This window comes from Ictalurus punctatus, chromosome 4, assembly GCF_001660625.3.
Source record: "Ictalurus punctatus breed USDA103 chromosome 4, Coco_2.0, whole genome shotgun sequence".
Classification (NCBI taxonomy): Eukaryota; Metazoa; Chordata; class Actinopteri; order Siluriformes; family Ictaluridae; genus Ictalurus; species Ictalurus punctatus.
Window position 1 is genome coordinate 27,742,167 of NC_071284.1, and position 26,929 is coordinate 27,769,095.

Sequence of the window (26,929 nt, forward strand, 5' to 3'; positions counted from 1 at the left end):
AACCCTTCATAATATTTAATATTTAATAGTTACTGCCTTCTGTCTTTGTAGTGCAGAACACAATCTTAGACAAAAAGGGTGAATAGAAAAGCGTTCAAAAAATTCTACTTGGAGACCTAAGGTTCCACATGAGTTCTACTTCAAGCCCTAAGGTTTCTCCTAGATTGACAAACCAATGATCCCTTAAGGGCTCTAGATTGAACCTTTTCCTCCCTAAAAGGCCATCTAACATCTAACACTAAGCAACATTGCCATAAACTGACCAACATAGCCATAAATTGAGAATCATCGAGGATTTTGACAATATGGCTGCCAATAAATTGATATCATTACAATTATGCTAAAAAAAAAAAGGCATGGGAACATAGATTAAAATTTTTACAGATGCATTTTTTAACTGTTATGTAACTTTGATGGATGATTTCTGTTAGGCCTACTTTCCCATGTTGGCAGTCATGAAAGACATGGAACAGGACGTTTCATGACTGTAGATCAAATCTACAAGTCTTAACGTTAAGGGATCAAGGGATCTTACAGTTATTTCTCTAGGGGAACCCAAAGAAAGAGCGGGGTTCTAGGTTAAAGAAAAATGAGAGGGGGGTTGGGTTGGAGGGGACCGGTAGGGGCTCCTTTTTCCCCCTTAATGTGCACTACAGGCGAAACGTAAGGAAATGTAAGTGGCACATTCTCTAATGTCATATCACTTTAATTAAATAGTATTAAAACATTATTTCAGCTCAATCTCAGGAGATTTAATAACTGCTGGAGAAGTGGGCCATAGTAAATTGCTCCATGTTCTGACAGAAACAAACACATTTGCTGCACAGATGTTTAGAGAACAGTTCTCTCTGAGCATGAATGATAAATGCTGGAAAGTCAAGAACATAAAATATTCATGGTAAAATATGTTTGCTTTGCACAGACATGACAAATATACCTTAAGTTATGTCAGAAACCCAAAGACATCATGAAATCCAAAATGGTATGACTACATGTTAAAAGTGGTTAGTATGAAACTGATGGAACTCTCTCTCTCTCTCTCTCTCTCTCTCTCTCTCTCTCTCTCTCTATATATATATATATATATATATATATATATATATATATATATATATATATCTTTTACACAGATCCTCCCATTTCAGAAACAGGGAGCAAACAGGACTGGAGACTTGGACCTGATCCCGTCCTGTAGACTGATCTGATACCAGTCAGTACATTAACAAAGCTGTGCTTCGTGTTAAATGAACTTCCCGCTCTGGTTCAACAACCTCAAGTCTTAAGAGCACTGGCCAGGAAATTGTGCCTGTAATAAAGGGGGCTTTCCTCATCCTGGACGCTGGGATCGCGTTAAATGGCTGATGGAGAGAGAGGGGAGGGATAACGGCGCCGTGTAGGACTCCGAGCGCGCGCCTCATCAACATCATCATCCTCATCAGCCTTATCATCATCCTCATTATCCTCCTCAACATCAACATCATCATCATCATCATCATCACCAGCCTCCGCTCAGTGGACATCACGGCCAGCAGCTCGGCTCCTCTCTGAGCTTCAGCGCGCAAAACACTTCGTCATTTCTCCTCGAAGCAGCCTCGATCAGAGCACACGACTACACCATGTGGATTTATAAACTCCTGCTTTGCCTTTCTGTCCTGCTCTATTCGGGTAAGTTAGTCTGATGCGGCGCGCCTCTTCTCCGCTCGAGATTGCAGTTTTGTCTCCAATAAATCTCCGGATTATACGATGAGCTCTCATTTATTACCAGAGCTACGATTATCCTGGATAGATACGATTATAAACTTGGTTTGTGGTGAAGCGCGAGTTGAGCCCATGCGCAACAAAAATCCTGTTTCGGGCACTTTTAATCTGAACTGTGTCTCCGTGTCGCACTTTTGCTGGGACACTTTTACTACATGTTAAATAAAGTTTCGCAAGCTCTGGAAAGATGTTGTGGCGAAAGAACTGTGCGGTCCGTTAGCTTTCCTACATCTGGACGCATGACTCACGGAGCTGGGAATTAAAGAAGCAAGATGCACTTATGTTTAGTTGTGGAACTGCTGTAGGCTCTAAAAACACTGAGCTTCCTCACAGTCATAGCTCAGAGATGCAAAATTCATAATAATAAACAGTCAGGGTGGTTTAATAAACTCAGGTCTCTCTCTCTCTCTCTCTCTCTCTCTCTCTCTCTCTGTAGTGTGTGGTGTGTGCTTTACATCTCTTTAAAAAAATAAAATAAAATACAGTTAATCTTTAATCTGGGGTATGTGAAGAATGTTTGCTTCTTGGTTAGCGATATATTCACTAATTAGAAAATTATTGGTCTAAAAGTAAAAATATGCACGAGTTTACTTCAATTTAAATTTCAAATGTTGATGGGCAAAGGTTCAAACCTGGTACCACTGGAATGCTGCCTGGAATGAGGATGCAGATGTGAATTTTTTTGCCCAGCTGCCATGTATTTCCATTCAACATTCAAGACAGGTTTAGGCTAGAAACAGACCAGTCCAGTGTGCTTATCTTAAAAAAAAAAAACTTAAAAAAATAAATAAATAAAACCTCTCCTCCTTCCTCTGCCCATTAAGAACTTGGACTGCAACCATGTCCAATGACCTTAGACACTAGAGCTTGTTCATGCATGTGGAAGTTTGCCTCTGGTTCGATTCTGAAGGAGTTCTGTTACCCGATCAGTGAGGATTTGGCACGTTCCCACGTGGCCCTCACAATGAATCCACTCAACCTGAGTCACTGTACTTAATCAGAAAATGATGGATATCCTTGCATCTTATTACACAAACGGGATTAATCTTGCACTAAAGCATGCGGTATTGGCTCATTTTCTGCTCTGTGCTGCCGGAGTCTAGTCTACTTAATCAGTTATAGTCTTATTAGAGGCAGTTTTGTTGTTACTATACCCTTTTTTCTGTGTAACCTTTATTCATTATTATTAGGAGTTTATTTTAAAGAAATGTATATGACCTATGACAAATTTGTTTCATATGGCAGAAAGCAAGAGGCATGCGCTTCAGGACTACCAGAAGACTGACGGGGTTCGTCTGGTTGCTCCGCCTGACTCCTCCTATATGATGAAAAGCAAGAAGATGAGCTTGGGGAAGTGCGTGCGCCGCTGCAGCCGCAACAGAAAACTCCCCTTCACCTGCAGGTATGGGGGCCGGTCAGGGTTACTAAATGCAGTCAATCTCCTACAGTTTATGAATACACAGGAAGCATGTGCAGTCTATACAGGGAACCACCTGTAGCCTTCCCATAGTGGGATATGAAGGTCAGTGTGTCGAATTGATGAAGGCAAAAATATTTGTGCCATGATGGAACATTGGCTTTTGATCAAATGGAAAAAATGGATAGTATGTGCCATCTTGAAAATCTCATACAAAACTTTCTCAAAACAAAAAAACAAAAACAAAAAAAAGTTGGCTCAGTGTGAATTGCACAGTGTGCTCAGAGGAAGGAGCTGGAAGCTACATTACAACTGGAAATGCATGATCAGCAAATCAACCACTTCCTATTTTGATGTCTTGTGTAATGGTCCATTTGCCAAATAGCACCTTGGCAAGCTCGGAAATATCAGCCATACTTTGTAGTGACATTTAGCATAGAAACGGCATGATTTAGAGATTAAAATATCAGTGTCACAAATTCTGTCAGGTAGAAAAAGTAGCAGCTGTTTCTAAACTCAAACAGCTGGTTATCATCTCTCTCTCTCTCTCTCTCTCTCTCTCTCTCTCTCTCTCTCTCTCTCTCTCTCACACACACACACACACACACACACACACACACACACACACACACACACACACACACACACACACACACACACACTCTTTCCCTTGTCCTTAATTCCTCAAATGTTGTCTATTAAAAAAACTAAACCAAGTAAATGAATGAATTGATTAATTTGCATGCAATCTTTCTCTCCAGAGCTTTCATCTTTGATCAAAATGGCACAAAGTGTCATTTACTCTCCTTTGACAGCCTCACAGTGGGCGTCCTTGCCGAGACTGACTTCAGCTTTGACCTTTACGAAAAAAAAGGTACAAAAGCTTTCTTGCATTACAGTTGCTGTGCTGATGCTGTAATTTGACAAGGAATTTACTTCCATATGGTTTGATTAGTAACATACATCTGTTCCTGGTTTTTCATGGGGGTCCTTTATGCTAAAGACACACTTTCTTCCACTTTTATCAGCTTATATAAATGCTTCTCTAATGTTGTTTAGAGGCCTAATTTATAAAGGCTTGCTTTGGAATGTTAAAGCTAGATGAAAGGTGGATGATCTGTATACACACTGACATGCACATGTCAGGAGTTCATCACCCGAGTGAAATGAAATGACACAGCACTGACAACTTGTCTTGTGACTTTGTCAGCAAATCTTGTTTTTTTTCCTCACAAAATAGAGTGAGTGCAATTGTCCTTGCTTGTAGGGCACATGGCATGACATGCAATAGCTGACCACTTTTGCTGTGTTGCTCCTGTAGACTTTGTAAGAGAGTGCATCATTGGCACAGGCCTGAATTACAAAGGGAGGAGATCAGTGACCGAGAGTGGTGTTGAGTGCCAGAACTGGGATCTGAACACGCCACATGAACATCAGTAAGATTCTCCATCTATTCCCTCTGCCTTTTTTTGCAATCTTTCTTCAAATTCCTGATATTTTAGTTTGTCTTTGTCTGAGACATTCTTTCAAAATCCTTTTTGTGTCTGGATCAATTTCACCAGTCCTTTTTAATTCCCTCTTTATTATGCTTATTCTGTACTAACATCTAGGGCTGTAGTCAAAGCCACTATTCAAATCCAAGTTTAGCTGAGATCAAATTAAGACAGAGTCTACAGGGGGTCGAGACCAAGTCAAGACTAAATCCAAATTAAAGTGAGACAGAGTCAAACCATGAACCATCTTTTTATTTTTACTCCAGCCAGTTGGATTCATTTGTGAATTGCAGCAGTTATTATGCTGTGTTGTTTTAAGAAGAAGAAATTACTCTATGTCAAACATCTAAAAATGACAATGAGTCTCAGACAAGTACAAGTCAATACAGAAAATATCTCAACACCAGACTCGAGACCTACAGCCCTACTAACATCATCCACAACTCTAATATAAACATCTATAGAGTTGTGAATAACTGCACTTAAATCTGCATTTATATACTCACACTTCTATAAATAATTATGCTGAGCAGGAGGAGTTGTTTTTAAAAAAGTTAGCATGGAGGGTCGGCATAATGGTGGGAGCTTTGACAGAATGCAGCACAAGGCTTAGATAAGATAGCTAATGTGAAGGGCTTATTTGCCAAGAGTTCATTATGGCTGGTGAGTTCATTAAGGATGCTGAAACAGCATGAAGCCATCGGTTTACTGCCTGTCATTTACTAGGGATGGGGAGAATAGTGAGACTGTGACTCGGTGCCAAGAGAGCTATATGTCTCAGACTTTCACAAAGCTGCCAACACATGAAAACATGACTACCTTGAAGGGACCTTGAGGGTTTTTTTTTTTTAATTCTCACCTCCCCTTGTTTTTTCTTTCCCCTTCAACTTTTTATATTTCCTGATGAACTGCCGTAAGGTTAAAAAACCTGCTTTGAAACTGTTTCAGCAGTTTTGGATCTGAACACTGGAAAAAGGAGTCTAACTAATTTGTCACATTTTGATATCATTGACAGCTTTAAAACAGATTTAAAGCACAACTTAGTATTGCGGTCTAGTTGAGTTTCTGACTGGAGTGGACACATTTTGACTAGACCGTATGGACTTTATATGGGATTTATGGGCCTGCTCACTTTCAGACCTCCGCTGAGAGAATTGCTCTGGCCCCCTGGCACAGGGTTGTTGACCTCTACATTTTTCTGTGAGCAGGTATCTACCCATTTGTCTGGTAATCCCTCAGTTCACATATGGGTAAAGGCAGCCAAATTTCAGATCAATACCCAATTCCAAATATTAAATATTTGATAGAGCAGACTCACATGGATCTTAAAGAGTACTTTTATATTTTACTGTGTTTAGGTTTTCCACATCTGTAACAATGTTTATTTTCTCTATAAATCCTAAAGGACTTCTATGATGTGTGAAAAATATTCTATAGACAGAGGAGGCTGGTTTTTCTTTTTTTTTTTGTCTCACTTTGAGTCTGAGTGTCTCTCCCCCTTTTGATCTGAACCTGCTTTATGGTCTTTGATTTACTCATATGAGTGGGAGTGCAGAGGAGGACTGGAAGTGGGTGACATCAGTATCTGGGATGGCTGTCTGTCTTCCTGTTGCCATTTATCTTTTTTTTCTTTTTTTTTATCTGTTTAGAACGGAAGTCTTTTCCAGAGTTAACAGACATACAGAAGTCTCAGTAGCACAGCTGGTTGTTATTTCCAGAATATACAGATGGAATGATAGAATCCCTTGAGCTTACCCTCATTCGCTCTTCCTTTACCTATCAAACACACTTAGCTTCTTACCCCGGCGGCATAAGAAGAAGGACCTTCAGGGGAACTTGTGCCGGAACCCAGACAATAGCACTACAGGGCCGTGGTGTTTTACCAAGAATCCCAGCATACGTTATCAAAACTGCAACATTCCCCAGTGCTCGCAAGGTAAGCTTCTGTTTACGTTCTGTCAGTTAAACTCATTGAATAATTTCCTGTTGAGCTGCCTTTTGATTTGATTTTGAGAATTCTTTCTCTGAGGTAAGGAGACATTCTGCTAGTGAACTAGTCACGAGCCAGGATTTTTTTTGCATGCACTTCTCTGCTCGCTAAATCAGGACATGGGAGAATGTGGGCTGAAAATGCGGAGTGCAATGTAGAGAGCTTTCTCTGGAGATAGCGATCAGGCAAACAGAGACAGCCTTCTGTCTATTCTCAGAGTACTGTGCTGAAATACGGCTGGGAGGGTTTGTTAATAAATTAGTTTCCCATAATCAGAAACACACACAGATGGATGTAAAATCAAGGTTTCACGAAAATGGCCAGGGCTAGACATCTGGTTCCAATATGCTGCTCCAGTCTTTATAGGGGAGTACAACAGTCATAACAGGCTTTCGAGGGTGCACTGCTGCTTAGGTGACCTCTCTCTGCTGTGACGTTCGCCGGGCCATTATGACTAAGCCTCTAGATTTTCAATTACTCATTTCGGTAACCTTTGATCACTTGAAATCAGTTAGAAGCTCTGGTTTGCCCCTGGGGATGTACTGACAGCTTAATGGGTGGTATTTCAGCTTATTAAGGTGAGGTGTTACCTGATGTAGGATTCGGTCTAATGGGTACATACAGGAATTCACATAATGTTAGATGAGAAAGATATAAGAGACTGATTGCAATAAACATTAACCTAATTCCTGATACAATGTGCTTCGGGAATTCAACATTCCATCATCAGTTGTTTTTATTTCTCTTGTATAATGTGACAACCATGTTAAAGTCATTTTCTCCTTTCTGAGCATGCTAAAGTCTCTCAGCTGTGCATGTGTGTGTGTGTGTGTGTGTGTGTGTGTGTGTGTGTGTGTGTGTGTGTGAGAGAGAGAGAGAGAGAGAGAGAGAGAGAGAGAGTATTCCTTTGGGCTTGCTTCTCAAGACTAAGATTCTTACCAACCATGTTCATGATCTACAGTGGAATGTATGATGTGTAATGGAGAAAGCTACCGCGGGCCCATGGACCACACGGAGAGTGGCAGAGAGTGCCAGCGCTGGGACTTGGATGAACCTCACAAACATCTCTTCCATCCCAAAAGGTACGAACCCCTCCTGGTGGGAACATGGTCCATAGGTGCATGTTATATACATTTTGGGACAGTGTATTAAGCACTTCTGAGTAATAGATCAGATCCTTTTGATACATTGAAACCTTGCTGTATAAATCTATACCTTTAGCAGTTACTTTAAATATTTACATCATGCACAATATTGTGTAAATTCTTCATGAGGAACTTGATGTAATGTGTATATATAAAATCTCAGATCAAACTTCCAAAAATGCTTTGTTAAAGAAAAGTTACCTGAAAATTGATGTTTCATTCTTATCCACACCTTTGTGACTCACGCTTCTGGAGTACATTACGACATGTCTGTTCTGCTGGTGAAACTATGCACAAGAAATAAATCTGAAAATTTCTGGCGGGAATCTTATGACCTCTAAGGCATGTGATCTCGATTGCTGTATACTGTATGTGCGCAATCCTGTACTTATGTATTTCTACATGAACTTCATATTCATCAACATTACACTCAATTAACATCAAGCTGATGTACTGCCTAACAACCATAACAAGTCTTGAAAAATCATAGGGGTAGGGGTTGAGAAATGGATGCGAGTTGTTGAGCTACCCTTCCTTGAGTCGATAAACTCACGATACCACTTTCATCAAACACTGGAAATGCTTGAAGTACATTTACCTCATGAGGAATGGCATCTGCCAGTGACTTTGAATAGCATTTGTGAAATCAATGTAGTATATTCCCAGTACTTTGCAGTGTGGGAAATGGTGTATCCTTAAAAAGTGACTGTTTTTCACGAATCTGCCAAGGAGGCAAGTTTTGGCCATGCTGTTTTAAGCTTTAGAGGCTTTAGGGTTCACGGTCCAAGCAATTCACAGAGATTGCACAGAAGCTGACTGTATCCGTTGCGCAAATTGGTTTATGCAGAAAGCCTGCAGGTGACTGTGGGTACTTCTTGTCGTAAATCAAGGCTGCACAGTGTTGCTCACTCTACTCTCTCTGACAGGTACCCAGATAAAGGACTTAAGGATAACTATTGCAGGAACCCAGATGGACGCCAGAGACCCTGGTGCTTTACCACTGATCCTGACACTCCGTGGGAGTACTGCGATGTCAAACAATGTGGTGAGTGTGATTGTCTATGTGTGTGAGTATATACAGGTTCTCCCTGGGTGTGTGTAGACAAGTAAAGGAGACCGAAAAAAAGGAATTTGCCAAATTTACAGCTTCCTCTTCCTGTAGCTCCCCACTCATTTGGGACTGTCATAGGAATGTTGTTTGTGGCGAACAGAGAAGAGGAGGGTCTGTCCATAAAAAAAACCTTCTTCTTCCTCCGTTACGCTCCCTCACTCCTGCTGTAAACTAGAGTCTCCAAGTGTTTGTTTTTCCTCATCAGCGCACTGGTGCATGGCCTTATCTGAATGAGAGCTGGGGCCCTGTGTTTTGGATTGCTTTGTAAACCCTGTGTCTGCTCTGCAGACATGAGACACGTATGGGTTTCAGCCTTGCACACAAACACACACATATATATTTTCAGACAGGCTTTTCCACACAGCACTGTAACTGGTTACATTAATGAGTAGCCTTAGTTCCTCACCTTTTCCTCTTCCTGCTTGAGCTCCTTCTCACTCTTCCTGGGGATATTTTAATGACTGGGGAAGCAATGAAGCATGATATCAGACTTAGCTTTGGCTTAAATTTTATAAATAAGACTTACTGCCTGGTGGAACTGTGCTCGTGCTTGGTTCACAAGTTCTTTCCATGCTGTACATTTTTTTTTAAACAGAACTGATTTACTAGTTCTTTCAGACGCTGTGGATCTACAACTTGTAGACTCTTCTTACATCTCTCTCTTTACAAAATCTCCACACAGTTCTTCAGCCATGTGCGTCCCATCTGTGTGGATACTGATGCAGAAATGATCTGCAGAAACGATCAGAGCATCTGTGTGCGGATTTAGATGGCGTAGGTCCACTTGGAAAGTGAACCTCCTCTCTACCCGAGCCCTGGTCTTAAGGCCAAAGAAGGCTCTTAAAACCTAGGCTGTTGCTCTGCAGTAAACATAGCTAAGCATGAAGCAGTGTATTGTGTTGTTTTTCCAACTCTGCACTGCTGCTAATGAAGCTGATCCTACATGACACTGCCTGAGTATGCAGTGATAAATAATGTTAACATGCCATTAGAAAGCCCTATGTAGTATGAGCGGACATGCTTGAATTGAATGTTATATGCCGTTCCAATTCAAGAGTGATTTTGGCATTCATGTGTAAGGGCCAATGCACCTTTGAATTAGTGATGTAACCGAGTATAAATACATTATTTGGAATGAAGAGCTCAAATACAGATATGAATAGTACGCATACTATTCTTTTTTTAATTAATTAATTAATTAATTTATTTATTTAAAAACTTGGCAGTAAGTTTACATAGCATCTGGTAGATACTGGAGGTGTGGGTCAGAACTTGGATCCAGCAAATCAGTATACATATATTCATACAATGATATACTGTATGAAGCTTGCAGAACAAATATTTTTTAAATGATTAAAAAGTGATGAAATTACCACATTCATTATTGTATCCTTAATTTAATTTAGGCAACTAATTTATACTTAGAAATGGAATCAATTTAGAAAATATCAGATACAAATAAAAGTAACAGGCAAACATCTATGTGGGTGCAAACAGGGGAAAAAAGACAGTACAGTGTACATCTGCAGTTTAGATCAATTATTACAGTGTACATCTGCAGTTTAGATAACTTATTAACTCGGATGATGTAGCTGAGGTTGTGGAACAGTCAGAGCCAGATTTTTCCAGTGTTTTCCAAAAAACCTCACCCATTCCAGTTTAGGCCATGCCCACTTCAGGTTTAAATCGGAATACAAATACCGGTGGTTATTGGCATTGCATTACACTCTTACTCTTGATTATAGGAATATAAAGATGTCCCTATTTTATTCATTTATTGATTGTGATTAAACATTGAGAGCTAACTGACTCAACAAGTGTTTGTTTAAGAAATATTTGGCTTGTTTTTATTGATTGCATTCAGCAGCTGCTTTGACTCACTCAGGACGCAAGAAAAAACCACAAAGCAAAACTACTGTTATTGCATTATGAACTTTCACAGTTGTAGAGAGAACGAGTCATCGTTTGTCATGCTCAATGAGTAATGTTGTGTATTGATTTTTTTTACGTCATTCCTTCTCTGTGTTTTTCCGCTTTCACAGAATCTGACAGCCACAGTGATGTTGAAACGACTACGACGTGTTTCCGGGGGAATGGGGAAGGATATCGTGGGACGGTCGCAGTCCCCAAGGATGGTTTAATTTGTCAAAGATGGGATGCCCAGTTTCCTCATTCACACTCCTTTACACCACAGAAGTACCGCTGCAAGTGAGTGTGCCTCATACAGACACCTCCTAAATACAGTGTATAGTACATTATAATACCTATATTTGCCTCATACCCTTGCTGCTAGTGTAACGCCACTATCTCCACAATCTCTGTACACCCTTAGAGTTCATTGTGAAATGGCCAAATTTCAAGCATGTGTGTGCATTATGCCCAGGCATTTTATAGGTGTCATAGGTGGCTAAGTACTTACAAATGATGTGAATGAATGCTCTAGGGGCCAGTGTTGCATGCCCCGAGGCAATATTATTCTAAAAGCTTCTTTAGCACCACATTTGTTTTTGTCATTCACAACTCCATGACCTTGAACAAAATTTGTCTCCCAGCAAGAATTCAGTGTCACTTCACTTAATGATAATTAATAAGTAATTATATTGTTGTATCTCTTCAGCCAACCAATTTTGCTTTTGCATTAGTTTTTGGTTTTTGATGGAGCATTTGTTTGAGCCTTGTCCCAATCCCAGTGCTACCAGATACACTTCATTGCTGGCCAATTAACTTTGCTTGGTGCACAGCACTACAGATTTGCATAATGATTAGTTGAGATTTTGCAGATGTGCATGGTGAATTGTTTGAAAATCTCTGGAATACATGTGTACATTTGTAGAAGTATAAATTAACCCTACAAATATCTTGTAATAATCCTTATTTATCTTGTGCTGGTATTTAAAACAGCCTACACTCCTGGGGTAAGAGTATTAATACTATTGAGTCGTCTTGTATTTGGAAACTCTGGCCTGAAACACACATTAATATAGTTGCATCTCTAAAGACATACATGGGTGGGCAACAAGAAACAAGCTCAGGCATAAACACACTACTGTGTAAAGTATAATGGCCAAGTGAGAACAAATTATTGACAGTGGAAGCGAAGCCTGTAATGGTACAGCTTTACAAAGACAAATAAGAAGTTCTGATCTGTTTCTAGAGCAGTTTGGAAGGTCCAGATACTAGGTGTTGGGGTACAGAATTGATGAAGTCATACACCTTGTTCAAGCACACCTTATAAAATGATTTACAATATTTTCATGCAATAGATTGTATCAGTTTGTTTAAAATATTTTCCAGCCCAGAAATGAGCTTCATCCCCAGCATGAACACAGTTGCTCAACACCATTCCTTTTCATTAAGAGGCAACCGTGAGGCTTACATAATTTCAACAGGTAGGGTGCTTGATTTAGAGCAAGGGGAAATTGTGAATATTTTCTTTGGAATTGCAGTTCATCTTACAGTCAGCAGAGGGCTCTAAATATCACAGACTGCTCCTTTAATACAGCTCCATGAGAAATTAAACAAAGTGGTTGGAACACAGCATAATATTTTACTAAATATTTCTGATCAATACATTTCTAAATTTAGTGATGGAAATGGTTTTTGATTCACTAAAATGGATTCATTTTAGTGAATCAAATAATTTATCTCAGCTCACTAATAAAACACGACTCTTTTGGTTCCCAAATAGATCACTCACATTTTTTTTTTTTTACAAACCAGACAAAGTTTAGACAACTGTAACATAAACCAGACAATTGTTAAAATCAGCAATGTGCAATGATAAATACAGTAACCATCCCTGTGTTAATTTTATCATGCCTACTGTGGCTGTGCTTCATTAAGAAGATTTATTTCTATTTATCTTGATAACTGGTCACCTCCCCTAATCCTCTGACATGCAGTACATCTTTAACAAGCAGCAGTGCAGCGGATCTTCCATCATGCTGCCTCATTTGCCCAGCTGACTCAGACACACTTCACACTAATGAACAGCTCAGAAGCTGAAGGAAAAAAAAAGTTCTCACATAGATCATCTCTCAACATTCATCTAGAAGAACTGGCTCAAATAGCTGACTTGTTCACAAACAACACATTACTAGTGTTGTTCAAACTGCTTATTTGGCTGGATCAGATCGGTTAAACAGTAATATAAAATCCATTATGTTAGTTAGTTCTACATTATGTTCTACACTGTTTTATGTATGTATGCACTGCAGGGACCTGAGGGAAAACTATTGCAGAAATCCTGATGGCCGTGATGTCCCATGGTGCCTCACTACTGACCCTAATGTGCCTTGGGTATTCTGCACGAGCATCCCAGGCTGTGAAGCAATATCAGCTGAAGCTGATGGTAAGCTCCATTTTACATTCAGTGCACCCTTTGTTATATTATGTTTTAATGGACCAAAATCTAATGGTCTTATGTCACAGCCTACATTTGAGTCAGCATTGCCTTAAAAGGTAACTGATATATACACAGGGCTTAGGTCTGCACATTATATTATTTGTCAGTTGTAATCACCATATAACTCTCAGTTTCTATCTGAAATGTTGTGAACACTTTGCTGGACACAAGCTTCAGAATCTTGTTGGTTACAACCTGTTTATTCAAACTTCCCTGCTATACATCCTTGCCCATGTCAATACAAAAGTTAAAACTAAAAAACAAACTTTTAAACACAATGATAAGGTGTTTTCAGGGCAAGGTGTAGTGGATTAAAAAATGTTAATAAACTTATTTTATTTAATAAACTTTATTTTATTTAATAAACTTATTAACTTTATTTATTCACAAATTTTGTTTGAAATACAGTACTGTAGTTAGTGGCGAGTAAATAGAGTTGGTCTATAAATGTAGGTGGTTCTTGGCCACATTAAATTCGATTAGATTAGATTAGATTCCTTTTATTGGAATTGAGCAGAGTAAACATAGAAAGCCAAAGAAATGCACTTAGCATCTAACCAGAAGCGCAAAACAGCAAGTCGCAATGGGTAAAACGTGCAAAGAGACAATGAGATAGGGTGATAATAAAGTGCAAGTGACGTGTAAATGCCATATAGGCATGAGAAGAAAAAAGTGAAATCGAGGTATGGGTTACAAACTGTTTAATGGTAGTCCATGTGCATAAGTAGGGATGTGCATGTGCAAACCGCAATGGTGTAAGTTGATCTGAATGCAACCGCAGTGTGGGAGTGGGAGAATGTAGGAGTAGAGAAAAGTACTACACTCACTGACCATGTCATGACCATGTTGACCTATCCAGTGCTAATATGACAGTCTGAGATATGCATTCACATTTTTACAAACCACATTTTCATTCGATTCAATATATTAAATTTTATTTTATTGTAAAGCATTGTTGTCATCCTAGGAAAAGGTTGAATTTTTGTTAAATTAATCAAGACCAACCATAAAGGCTGACACCGGGTCCACTGGTTTGTTTAAATATTATGCTTGATTTTTTTATGTACTGCATCAGACCTTAAACATGTAACTTCATAATTGCAATATACTATTTTTTGTGCATTCCACGCAGCACTAATGGGGCCTAAGTATATAGACCAATGTGCTGTGAACTTTCCATATATGCTTTCAATATAAGTGACTGGGGGGAAAAACAAGATCTTTTACTAATTGTAACAACATTGTGATTCTTGTCTTTCCAAAAATGTTAAATAGCCTCAGTAAAAGATTGATGGGCATTTTTTTGCTTTTGATATCTCTTGCTCTTTTGGGCTCACTTGTCCTCATGAAACATAAGCTGTTCGTTTGTAATGCAGCATTTTCTGAGATGCTCTCATTCTTCCATTACCGAGGTTTGGCATTTGTGCAGACTGCTCCCAGTGGTCCGATCTCCATAGCCACTAAAATAGGCTCTAGTATGAGGCATGCACAACGGGAGTGAACGGTAGTGTGGGAATATGACAGTAAGCCTCAGACATTAATCACCATTGACAGCTTTGTGTGCCTAACAATGCTAGGGAGGGCGCATGGGAGGACATGGTTAGGTGCTGATGCTAAAATCAATTTAGCCACAGTTCTGATTGGGGCCACTGGGATAAGGGCATATGGGGTAAATGGAGCTGTGGTGCGTTTCTGTAAGCACTGCCAGCTCATTGTTTACCTCATGTGTAGACATATTGGATGTATTGTCTTTGTAGGGACATTGACATACATAGTGCAAGATTTATGTAACCCAGATGCGCCAACCTTTACTCATTTTGCGTAGGAGCTATGTATTTTAACATTGGAGTATGTTTGTATGAGTCACTGAAAAAGTTGCGTATCACTCGAAAATACGCCAAATGAGCCTTGTTTTCCACCCCAATAAAACCAGCAGATGAGCTAATCAACATATGAACTTTGCAATGACTGCATAGGTCTTTTGAACTCTCTGATATTAACCGACCTCTGGAAGCCTTACCCCCTTCCCAGTCTCACTTTAGTAATGTTTTGGCTGGGCGCTTGCTTTTTCTGCTTTAAAGATGCACTGACACAGCTATCTCGCATTATGGCAAAGTAAATGTGATTGTTTTGAGTGTATTCATGTGAAATAAACTTGATCAATGTATGTTCGACTTAGCTAACATAAGTTAACATCAGTTGACTATATTCAGTAGGGATAACACTGAAAATTTTCGGTTGAAGAAACTAAATAATAAGTAAAGTAAATACACCTAAAACAAGGTGTCAAATATAACACTCTACAGTAATTTTAACTGTAAGTGGATAAAAATACTGTTTCCTGTTCTGTACTGTGCAGATCAATGGTGAAAAAATGTCAGCCATAGGGAACCATTTCACAATTTCAAAGAAGGCAATTTGTAAAAAGGGTATATTGAAAATATACTATGTTATGTATATAACATAATACGTGGTCTCTACAGTGGCGCTGATGCAGAACCAACTGCGACTACGAATTATTCGTTTTCAAGTTTGTCAGGTCTCTCTAAACATATTCCTCGATTTTCATCTTGTGTTTCAGAGTGTTATACAGGAAGTGGCGAGATGTACAGAGGGAGGCAGATGAAGACTCGTTCAGGCATCCCCTGTGCACCATGGAGCGACCATACTGAGAGGTGAGATCCTGAAGCCTCAAACTCAGTAGAAACACCCGCTCACTCATACTGAGTGCACTCAGGCCATAAAAACAAGCTTTCTTCAAAAACTAACCCCTAAACACAAACTCCTGATTCTGGATACATTTTTCATTGAACTTTTTTCTATAAAGCCTGCCCAATCTTACTATAAGTCATTACAAAATATATTTATAATCGTGCAGCACATCTTTTCAGTTATTTAGTTTCCATGGTCACGGATTTGAGTCTGCTTATTAACACTTCATGCATTGTGGGATCTCAAGGACAGTATCCTGATTCCTTGTGCTGCTTGAATGATTTATTTATCTTTGTGGTTCAAGGGTAAAGCTTGGTAGCAACATTAATAGGATAGCAGAAACAGCTCACACCCACACGTTTCTGGGCTTTGATTTTTAAGCTCAGTGTGACCACACAAATATCAATGAAGAATCTGAAATGAAAAATGAAAGAAAGATTCCCATTCGTAGTGTTAAATCTATGATAAACCTCTTACATACATATATTTGTTTGTATGCAGGCAGGCATGTAGCGGTTTCTAAGGTCAAAACTGCCCCCTAATCATAGTAATGCATTAAAAATGAGTACATTTGTCTAGTCCTCAAAAAATAAACAAACAAACAAACAAACAAACAAAAAAAGACTATTTTCATGTAGTGTATCATACAAAATAGATCTAAAATAATAAAAAATATAGACATTGTAGCTTAGAAATAAATAAATTATATGGCCTTATGTGTACATTTTAATATTTAAAATGGTCTTGAGCGATTTGTAAACAGCAATCATGGACATATTATGCAGTTTTCTTGTGTTGGATTTCAGAGTCGTGGATAGGTCATAAGTCTTTACATTCCTAAAACACAGGATCTAGAAATACATTTTGACATTAGTTGAGACCAGTAGTACTACTTTCTGTTAAAACTAGCATGCTTAATCCAAGTGTATTGAGATTTTTCCACATTGGTTGAATACTTGATATATGTAAATGTGCTAGTTGACAAAGATTGCTTTTTGTTACTGAGAAGGTGTGTGTGGAATGTGTGTGTGTGTGTGTGTGTGTGTGTGTGTGTGTACATTTTTCTGATTGCAACAGTGCAGTGATGTTTCTGTTGTCCATGCTGACCCCAAAATGTGTGGCGTTAAATAACTTCCTTGTTTTCATGAACAAGTTCCAGGTCAAAGTTCACTCCCCCCAAGGCTTTGCATAACCCCACGAACGCAATGAAACAAAGCACATGGGTCCCTGGATTGTCAGGGTGTATTTGTCTTGCTTGGGAAAATAAATTCCTTGCATTTTTTTTGTGCAAGAAAAACACAGTTTAGTGGAGAAACCCCTTTTTGAGAGTGCTCTAATTGATGGCAGTGTGCCGCAGTCAGGGTGACTTAATTCTCCAAGAATTAACAGCAGACTCTTGCAGCTGGAACAGCAAGCTTTAAGGTTGACCTCTGACCTCCCTATGCTCAGTCCTTACTCAGACGTCTTGCCATACACACATCAAAGAGGGTCTGGTTCTTAAATTGACCTACACTCCGCCAGACATCACGGCTAAGTCAAAGGTCACTCAGGTGTGTAGGTGTGAGAACCTGAGGTTAACCCTCACTACTTAGCAGTCTCATTATGTTATGGAAGGATAATTGTATTTTAAATAACTTCTACATATTATTTTCTTAGCAATACACACAACATTTATGGAAATACAGTAGAATATCTTTTTCACATACTTGCAACTACAATCACTATTTTTGTTTTCATATTTACTTTTTTAATCTTTCACACTGAGACCATTTTTAATGCCTTAATTTCACCTGATTACTTTCAGTTCATAATATCATGAACATAACCTTTATAATATAGATACATAAATGTGAGTTTTGAAACAATTTTTCATTTCCATTAGAGAAACTGAGACAAACTCCATGTTGGAAAAAAAAAAAAAAATCATATTTATCATTGTCCCACCTTTAAGGAAAATTTTAAATGGGTCAATTTGATCTGAACAGAGGAACCTGGTTGGAAATCATCCAACTCCTCAGCCCTGTATCCTTCTTAGTAACATTTGGATTTCTTCACTCCTATGGAATTCCTGCTGGAAAATTTGTAGTCTTTTGACAGTGGTATTCCCCGAATATGTAGGAACCCTGGCTGTTATTGTGGGAGAGCTGAGAGAAAGGGGTCATGTCACGATTAATGTTGAAGCCAAATGCTTCTCTGTGTCTCTGGAGAGAAACAAACCACACAGCTGTATAGAACAGGGTGGGGAAGAAGAGCTCACAAGCACCTTAATACTTACGTATACTGTACATTCTGATGTAATCAGAATCCTAAGGTTAATGATGACATCTAAAGTGAGCTGTTTCATTTCATAAATGCACACAAACATAATTTTTAGATGTATTGTAAACTCCCTCAACATCACTGATTCCATATAACTGTGGTTACAGAACATTGCCTCTGTTATGGATTTGGTTGAATTTTATGTCTATTATGTCTGTTATTTTAATATACAAATATTTTCTAATCCTCCTTTTGTCAGGAAAGCGCGAGACATGGTGACCCAGAATGATGACCTGGAAGGCAATTTCTGCAGGAATCCAGACAAGGACAAGCACGGGCCATGGTGCTACACCAACAGTTCCCTCGTCCCCTGGGATTACTGCACAGTTAAGCGCTGTGAGTCACTCACTCACTCACTCACTCTCTCTCTCATACATACACACACACACACACACACACACACACACACACACACACACACACACACACACACACCTTTCTGTTCACTGCATAGTTATTTTCATTATACTATTAAAGTTGGTGGAAAAATCAAGATAGTTTACAAATTAATTTATAAGAAAAAAATGTACAAGCATCATATTGCATGAGTATTTACCCCACTGGTGTGAAATCCATAAATTAGTTCTGGTGTAATCAGAAGACTGACGACATACATAATCTCAATTAAGTGCATTTCAGTTCCAGGTTGTAACACTACAATATCTGTAAAAGTTCAAGGGGTATGAATACTTACGAAACTGTATTTACACAATTTCTCTTGCGTATTTCTCCCGCATCAAAAATGGCAAATTTACTTGATCTAAAAACATTTTAAATGGTATGTCCTTCGGGAAAATGATTTTACAAAAATATATTTGGATTGTACAATACTTGAAACAATGTGTCTCAATATTCAATCTTACTGACATTGAAAATAACTAGAAAAACATATTAAAACTACTTACTTATAAGTATTTTTTCAAAAACACATTTGCACACCTCACTTGTGATGAAAAGGCTTTACTCTGCAATAAAATCTCACTAGTTACATTCTTGCATCAAATCAAATGTTTGGACTAATATCTGATTCACCCAAATACTTAAAAAATATATATATATTTTTCATTAATTTGGAAATATTCATTATTTCATTAACTGTATCTTTCTGCTAAGAAATACTGTATGCATCATGCTACCACTACCTAGTAAGATATTCTTGTAATTATTCATAGCTGCTAGTGTTTGGTTAACTGTTACATGAGAAACAATCCTTTCAGACATTCTTGAGTTTAATGTGTAACTGAAACCCAGCATTTAATAACGATATATTTAATTTTAACCGTAACACATGATTGAGTAATGTCAGTATCTAACTAAACATTCAGACTTATCAAATGCTATAAAATGGAAAATAATACATGTCAAAAATGCCTTCCTAATGATCAAACAACCTTCATACGATGTTTTGGGGATATGTAGCAACTGCACACATTGTGTCAGCATTGGTTAGATGTGTGTGTGTGCTCATTTTGTGGAAATTTTTAGTAGCTTTGAGACTGGACAAAGTGAAGTTTGTCTGAATATTAAAACACAAAATGTTATCTTAAATTAGTAAGGAAATCTGCAACAATATTAGCTAACCAGCTAGCAATTTGTCTCCAAACATTGACCTGTCAAAAAAAAATCTCATCCTTTGAAAGTTATGTGGTTTTTCAGAAAACTGAGTCAGATCTTCACTCTTGTTGTCTACTTGAATAATCGAATCTGATTGGTCAGAAGGTGTTGATTTATTTTCTATAACAGCAGCTCTTGATGCTAGTGACTGCTTGAAGGCAGGTTTATATTAATGTGGCTGTTCTAGTAAGCCATAATTTCTAACATATAAACAGACTTGCTTCTACATAAACAAATTAAAAGACATGTAATTGTTGATGTGGTGTGATTTTCTGTAATAGACATTTATTTAATGTTTTTTGAATGAGTTTTCAGTGACAGTGCTTTGTAACAGGCAGAGGTAAAGCCTCTGCTTTAAGTTTCCTGACATGAGAATGTCTTCAGGATAGAGGGTTTCGTGTTTTGCACTTTCTGGGTAACATGACAAGTTGCATTTTTGTCTTATTGGTTTCATGAGAGAGAGAAAAAGGAGAGGCTGGTGAGGGAGTGACATATGATGGGTAAAAATGAATGGATAAAACATATGATGTAATTTTTTAATAAATAAGCAATTCAGGCTGGTAACAATAACTTTGCTTTGTGTCAGGCCACACCATGACACTGACATGGTGTTGATTAGATTTCTTAAACTTTGGACTTACAATCCATGTCTACATACACACATTTAATTAAAGAAGGTCAAGTCCATTTGGTCTGGTCTGCATTTCAGCACTGGGTGTGTCTTTCTATCTTTTTCTATCTCTCATACCCACACAACACTGAGTAAAACCCGAGCAGAGGTGTTTCACAGAGATGTTTAAAATTCTTGCTCAATCATCATGTAACCTAAACAGTCCCACATGCTCGTTAAATGAATGCAGAAGACCTCACACAAATCTTCTCTCACATTACACTGTAAACAATGTGTAGATAGGCTCATTAGTTTATCTGACATTGATCAGCTTTGGTTAGCTAATTATGAAAACTGGAGTAATAATTTTGTACCCTGTGTATTTTCTTTAGGTGAGCAATTACAGAACAGTCTACCAAGAAAAGGTAATTATACAGTAGATTATGTTTGCTGCTTATGTCCTAGTTGGAAATGCTGTTTGAGCTTTTCGGAATATGAAAAAAAAAAAAAAAAAATCCCGTTTTTTGCCTTTGTAGCTGAACCCTTGGGCGTCTCCTGTTTTGTCCATAAGCAAGTGAGGATAGTGGGCGGTGGCCCTGTTCCGATTAAAGAGGGTAGTTGGATGGTCAGCATTCAGAAAGGGTGGGTAACTCAATGCTCATTACTTTTTAATTACCTGAGCACTTGCAAAAGGTCACAGTAAATTTTGTAGGAATAAATGTTGATACTGTTGGCAGCATTTTGTGGGAACTTTATCTAAATATTGTTTTACACAATGTGTCGCTTGTACTTGTGCTGTGTCACTGTGCCAGTTTGAATTAACTGGAAATTCCCTTTCAAAGATGCTTAGAAGTTAATATATGATAAATGTGAAATGCATGATGTAAATGTCTGCCTGGATCATCTGTGGTTTATAAAGTGTGACAGTCATATGCAGCCATGCTGAGAGTGTTCATGGTCTGTCTTCAGGGCTGCTCACTCATGCGGAGGCTCGCTGGTCCGTGAGGAGTGGGTGCTGACGGACAGAGAGTGCTTCTCCTCGTGGTAATTTATCTGCAGTCGCATTACACAAGCAATGTCGCGCCCTCAATTTGACCCCTACATTTGTGGAGGTCAGAAAGGTCTTTCTCCAGATCTCACACGATTTGTCTTACATGTCTAACATAACAAATCATAGCTACTGATGCTTTTAGGACCGAAGATATTAGACCACCGCCATGTACAGTATGTATGTTCTCACAAGCTATCCATGTGAAAAGATGTAAGCCAGAGAATCAGGGATAGCATTTCTTTAGTTTATTTGTATTATGGATTACTTTGTGTACAAATCTCATATACATAGTTCTTAAACTATTTTTGCATGCATTACCTCAAATAAAAACTAAATGGCAGGGTCATATGGCAGGGTTCAAGCATTAACCAAATGTCTGTGTGTCTTTCTCAGTGTTCCTGATCTGTCTGAGTACAGAGTGTGGCTTGGTTCTGCGCATCTGAATGAGTCTGGAGAGAACACTTGGATCAGGCAGGAAAGGAGGATTGCTCACGTTGTCTGTGGCCCAGAAGGCTCAGGACTTGCCCTGCTACAACTGGCACAGTAAGATCCGTCAATCCATCATATAAAAATTAAGCCAAACAAACAAGCAAACAAATAAATAAATAAAACATTTTATTTGCTTATACTTACTTACTATAGTGAACCTCAAGGTTCAACATGCTGTATGTTCTGAGATGCTTTTCTGCTCACCTTGGTTGTAAAAAGTAGTTATTTGAGTTACTGTAGTCTTCCTGTCAGCTCAAAACAGTCTGGCCATTCTCCTCTGACCTCTTTCTCATCAACAAGGTATTTCCGCCCATAGAACAGAACTCTAGAGACTGTTGTGTGTGAAAGTCCCTGGAGATCAGCAGTTTCTGAGATGCTCAGACCAGCCTGTCTGGCACCAAGTACTGTGCCATGGTTAAAGTCACCGAGTTCTCAATTTTTCCACATTTTGAAGTTTGATATGTAGCTGCTGTACCTGCATGATTTTGATGCATTGCACTGCTGTCACATGATTGCCTTATTGAATAATTACATGAATGCCTGTATATACTGTATCATATTTTATATATTATATTGGATAAGGAAATAGAAAACAACAATAATAATAATAATGACTACTACTACTACTAATAATAATAATAATAATGGGGGGTACGGTGGCTTAGTGGTTAGCCCGTTTGCCTTACACCTCCAGGGTTGGGGGTTCGATACCCGCCGCAGCGCTGTGTGTGCGGAGTTTGCATGTTCTCTCCATGCTGCAGGGGTTTCCTCCGGGTACTCCGGTTTCCTCCCCCAGTCCAAAGACATGCATGATAGGCTGATTGCCGTGTCCAAAGTGTCCGTAATGTGTGATTGTCCCCTGCGATGGATTGGCACACCATCCAGGGTGTACCCTGCCTTGTGTCCCATGCTCCCTGGGATAGGCTCCAGGTTCCCCATGACCCTGCAGGATAAGTGGTATAGAAAATGGATGGATGGATGGATGATATTAATAATAATAATAATAATAATAATAATAATAATAATTAGACAGTTATTTGGATATACTTGTATATTGCATAGTCCAGTGAGTTAAATGTCACTGCTGTTTCTCTCTTTCTCTGTATCTCAGGCCTGCTCTCATCACTGAGCATGTGAGGTTCATTCAGCTTCCTGTAGCTGGCTGTAGCATTGCAGAGGGCACTGTGTGTTCAACATATGGCTGGGGGGAAACTAAAGGTACACATTATCTTACATTGCACAAATCAGAGCCAGGTTTTCACAGAGCTAATGTAACACAGTGTAATAAGTAAGAGTACAATGTAATAATGAGAACTATAATCTTCAAGGCACAGGACATGAAGGCACACTAAAGAGTGTTCAGCTGCCCATTGTTAGCAATGAACGCTGCCAGCAGTTACACAGAGGAACGCTACAGATCACTGACGCTAAAGTGTGCGCTGGCGGGAAGAGAGATGAAGGAGTGTGTGAGGTGAGACGATTCACATACTTCACATACTATAGGATATCTTATCCTAGAGCCATATCTTAATAGGCCTATATTTTAATTTGATATTTTTTGCTTTGCATATAAAGTATCAGAATGAGACTTAACCTGTTGGAACTATATATTAATATAGTATTTTATTTCTGAATATGAAGTAATATATAAAAACTTGAATGGATTTAATGGATTGAAATGGATTTAAAACCAGTGTGTGACACCTAATACATATAACATTGGTAAACAAAATGAATCCTAGGAATCATATCTTGAAAGGAAAAAAACCTAAACATGGACTATGCAACATTATGTTTTAGGAAAGCTTTTCAACATTATATGATTCAATATGCCTGTTGAACTTCCACATGAAAAAAATATGTATTTGTGTGTATTGTATTTATGTATATTTATAATGGTTTACTTATTTTTGCATATGGTTAATTTTTTTCCTGTGTGATCCAGCCTTAAAATTACTTTCTGATATTGTTTGCTTGACATATTTGCCAGCCTTATAGGGGATACATTATAAATAACTGTTCTTTTTTATACATCTCCATTGTCACTTCAACAGAAAGACTATGGTGGTCCACTGGTGTGTCAGGAAAAGGACAGTAAGGTCATAGTGGGAGTGAGTATCCATGGCAGAGGATGTGCCCGACACAACCGGCCAGGTATCTTCGTCAGCGTGGCCCAGTATACAGGATGGATACACAAGGTGTTCAAAACATACCCATATTCAGACTATAATTATTAAACTGGGCTTCAATAAGAGAGAACCTGGAACTGAGCAGTCCTGAGGATCCAAAACATTAGAGACAAAATCAAAGTGCCCCACATTAGTGACTTACGTACATTCAAAGTTTATTAAACCTATGTCCAAAATGTTCTGATTTCATGAAAAAGTGAAGGTGATATGGCTGGATTTCATTCAATTCCATGTGTACTGTTAGAAAAGTTGAAAGAAAAGGTACAAAGGTCAGCTGCCTAAACCCTGATCAAGAACAAGCTTTGTAACTCTTTATATAGATTGTGGAAATTGTTATAAATTTGAAGCACGGGACCTTGTTTTGGGGAAAAAGAAATCCCAAAATCTGTGGATGATTTGTGAATGTTGTGTACACTAGAATTGTAGAAAGAAGAGCAGAGAAACTGTATCTCTGAGAATTTATTTGGATTATAAGGAAAGATAAGGATCTGCATCTAGTGATTGTAGCAATTGTAGAAACTTTGGCACAAAGTAACAAGAAAATATTCTTGCTTTTTCCTGTCAAACAAATACATGGACAAAACAAAGACTTGTCAATTTACACATTCATATTGTACATCTTGGCTCCAGACATACCCTGCAGTATTATATGTTACAGAAAGTTGTGTATAGTATATGTGTAAAATATGTGTATAGTAGTATTAATTGAAGGTTTTTTTTTTTTTTTACTTTTATGCTCCTGATAATACTTGAATACACACTCATCCAACAAAACACTGTCTGCTCCAACAGCACTTCCTCATGTCATGTATTGAAGGTTCAGTTTGCTTTATGCAGGTGTGTATGTCATGTTCAGTGAACTCTGTAGATGTTATAACATGTAAATGTATCCCCAACATATGCTGTGTTTGAATTATTATCAGAAGCCGTAGAAGGGTTATGAGTTGTAAATACTGTAGTCATCACTCCCGATGCTTGGGTAGGTCTCATAGACCTTTTATGGAGGTTGTAAAATATTATGTTTTTTTTTTGTTTTTTTTTTGGCATAATCTTGATCACTAGACATTATTGCCAATAAAAATATTGAAAGCAAGCTGGGTTCAAAAAGAGAGTTGATGCTAAATTTAGTTCTATTTTGTAGTTATTATCAGTTAACCTTCTAAAGAGTGTGCTGGACCATGTGTGTGTGTTTGTGGCATAATTCGTTGTTTGTCAGCAATGCTGTTGGCAGGATGCAGCTCTGCAGGACAGAGAGTTTTGTGTGTGTGTGTGTGTGTGTGTGTGTGTTTATATCTTGGTCACAAATATAAAATATATATGACTTTTGACCCTGTGGAAGCACTAGGCAGATCCCCACAATGATAGAAATATTTGACAGTTTTGTCAAACTGTTTTATTTTTCAAAAACCACAGCTTCAACAGTCAAAATGTTTTATTTTTGTTACTGAATTTAAGGTTAGGGTAAGATTTAAGTGTAGGAATAGCATTAACTAGCTGCATTAATAACTATGTCTGTGGAAGGTCCTCACAAGGATAATATGACTAATGTTTGTGTGTGTGTGTGTGTGTGTGTGTGTGTGTGTGTGTGTGTGGGTCCATGAACAAAGAAGCCAACATAAATCTTCTTTGATCTAGTGGAGAAACATACCTAGTTAGGCAAAGATATGAAACCCGTCCATCAGAGTCGGTTGTTGTGTGTGGCCGTGGTTTGCTCTGAATGCAAGTTTTTCGTTCCTGACCTCTCACTCTGGACTGCATCCAACAACAATCAGCTTGGAATATTACCCCCCTAACCATGTCAGCTTAAGCAAATACCATGCTGAAAGATGGCTCCTAAGTGCTTGCTTTCCGAGCACTCCTGATGCTCATTAATGTTGGTTTATATGAAGGATGACTTTAATTTGTATGAGTCCAAAGGCAGAGATCTTTATATTAGGCAATACCAGGAATGTTCAGCATGAGCTGAAAAACAGTCAAGACAAACCATGTAAACATCTTACTCTGTGATAACTTTATGATTATAAGATTTATCTCTTTCCATATTTAGACCATAAGACTTGCTGATTGATTCCATACCAAACTATTGAGTTTCTCTGTGCAAACTTGGTATGTAATGTAGAATTATTTACACTGAGGTGACCTATATAAGTCAACCAGCTCTGCAGTTTTCATTAGGAATTTAATGTTGTTTATTTTATTGTTTTATTTTTTGGTGTAAATGTGTCACCTTTATGAATGTACAGTGCTGCTATTTACAATAGAAGGTTGTAAATGTCATCTGTGTACAGCATACATACACTCCTAGTATGGAGATATTCATATTCAATTTATTATTCCCCTGTATTGTATGGTTCATGCTGAATTAGCTTGACAGCTGTATTTATCCGCTTACATTGTGTGTTCATTAGGACTCCTTTATGTGCCTTTACCATGTTTACCATGTCTGAAATTAAAAATAAAATGTTATTAAACAAAATGAGCCAGTTTGTACAGTACATTTTTCCCTACCAAATTGTTCACGCTAGTCACAGACAAATCCATAACTCCCTCTTGTGGTGGAACAGATTTTTACCTTGTTAGCCCCGCCTTCAAGAATATGAATACTGAATGTACAGTATATATTTAT

The 26,929-nt window shown here is 38.3% G+C and overlaps 1 protein-coding gene across 1 annotated transcript; it reads left to right on the forward strand.

Annotated features, from left to right (window-relative positions):
* The first annotated feature begins 1,200 nt into the window (after window positions 1-1,200).
* On the forward strand, window positions 1,201-26,782 carry LOC108264660 (hepatocyte growth factor). The gene is made up of 18 exons (XM_017466402.3): window positions 1,201-1,665; window positions 3,004-3,160; window positions 3,937-4,049; window positions 4,497-4,611; window positions 6,462-6,604; window positions 7,620-7,740; window positions 8,730-8,848; window positions 10,957-11,122; window positions 13,132-13,265; window positions 15,901-15,994; window positions 18,550-18,686; window positions 20,967-20,999; window positions 21,111-21,216; window positions 21,544-21,618; window positions 22,019-22,168; window positions 23,226-23,332; window positions 23,443-23,585; window positions 24,169-26,782. The coding sequence occupies exons 1-18, from the start codon at window positions 1,617-1,619 to the stop codon at window positions 24,349-24,351; spliced, it is 2,145 nt and encodes a 714-aa protein (XP_017321891.1). The 5' UTR covers window positions 1,201-1,616; the 3' UTR covers window positions 24,352-26,782.
* The last annotated feature ends 147 nt before the right edge of the window (window positions 26,783-26,929 follow it).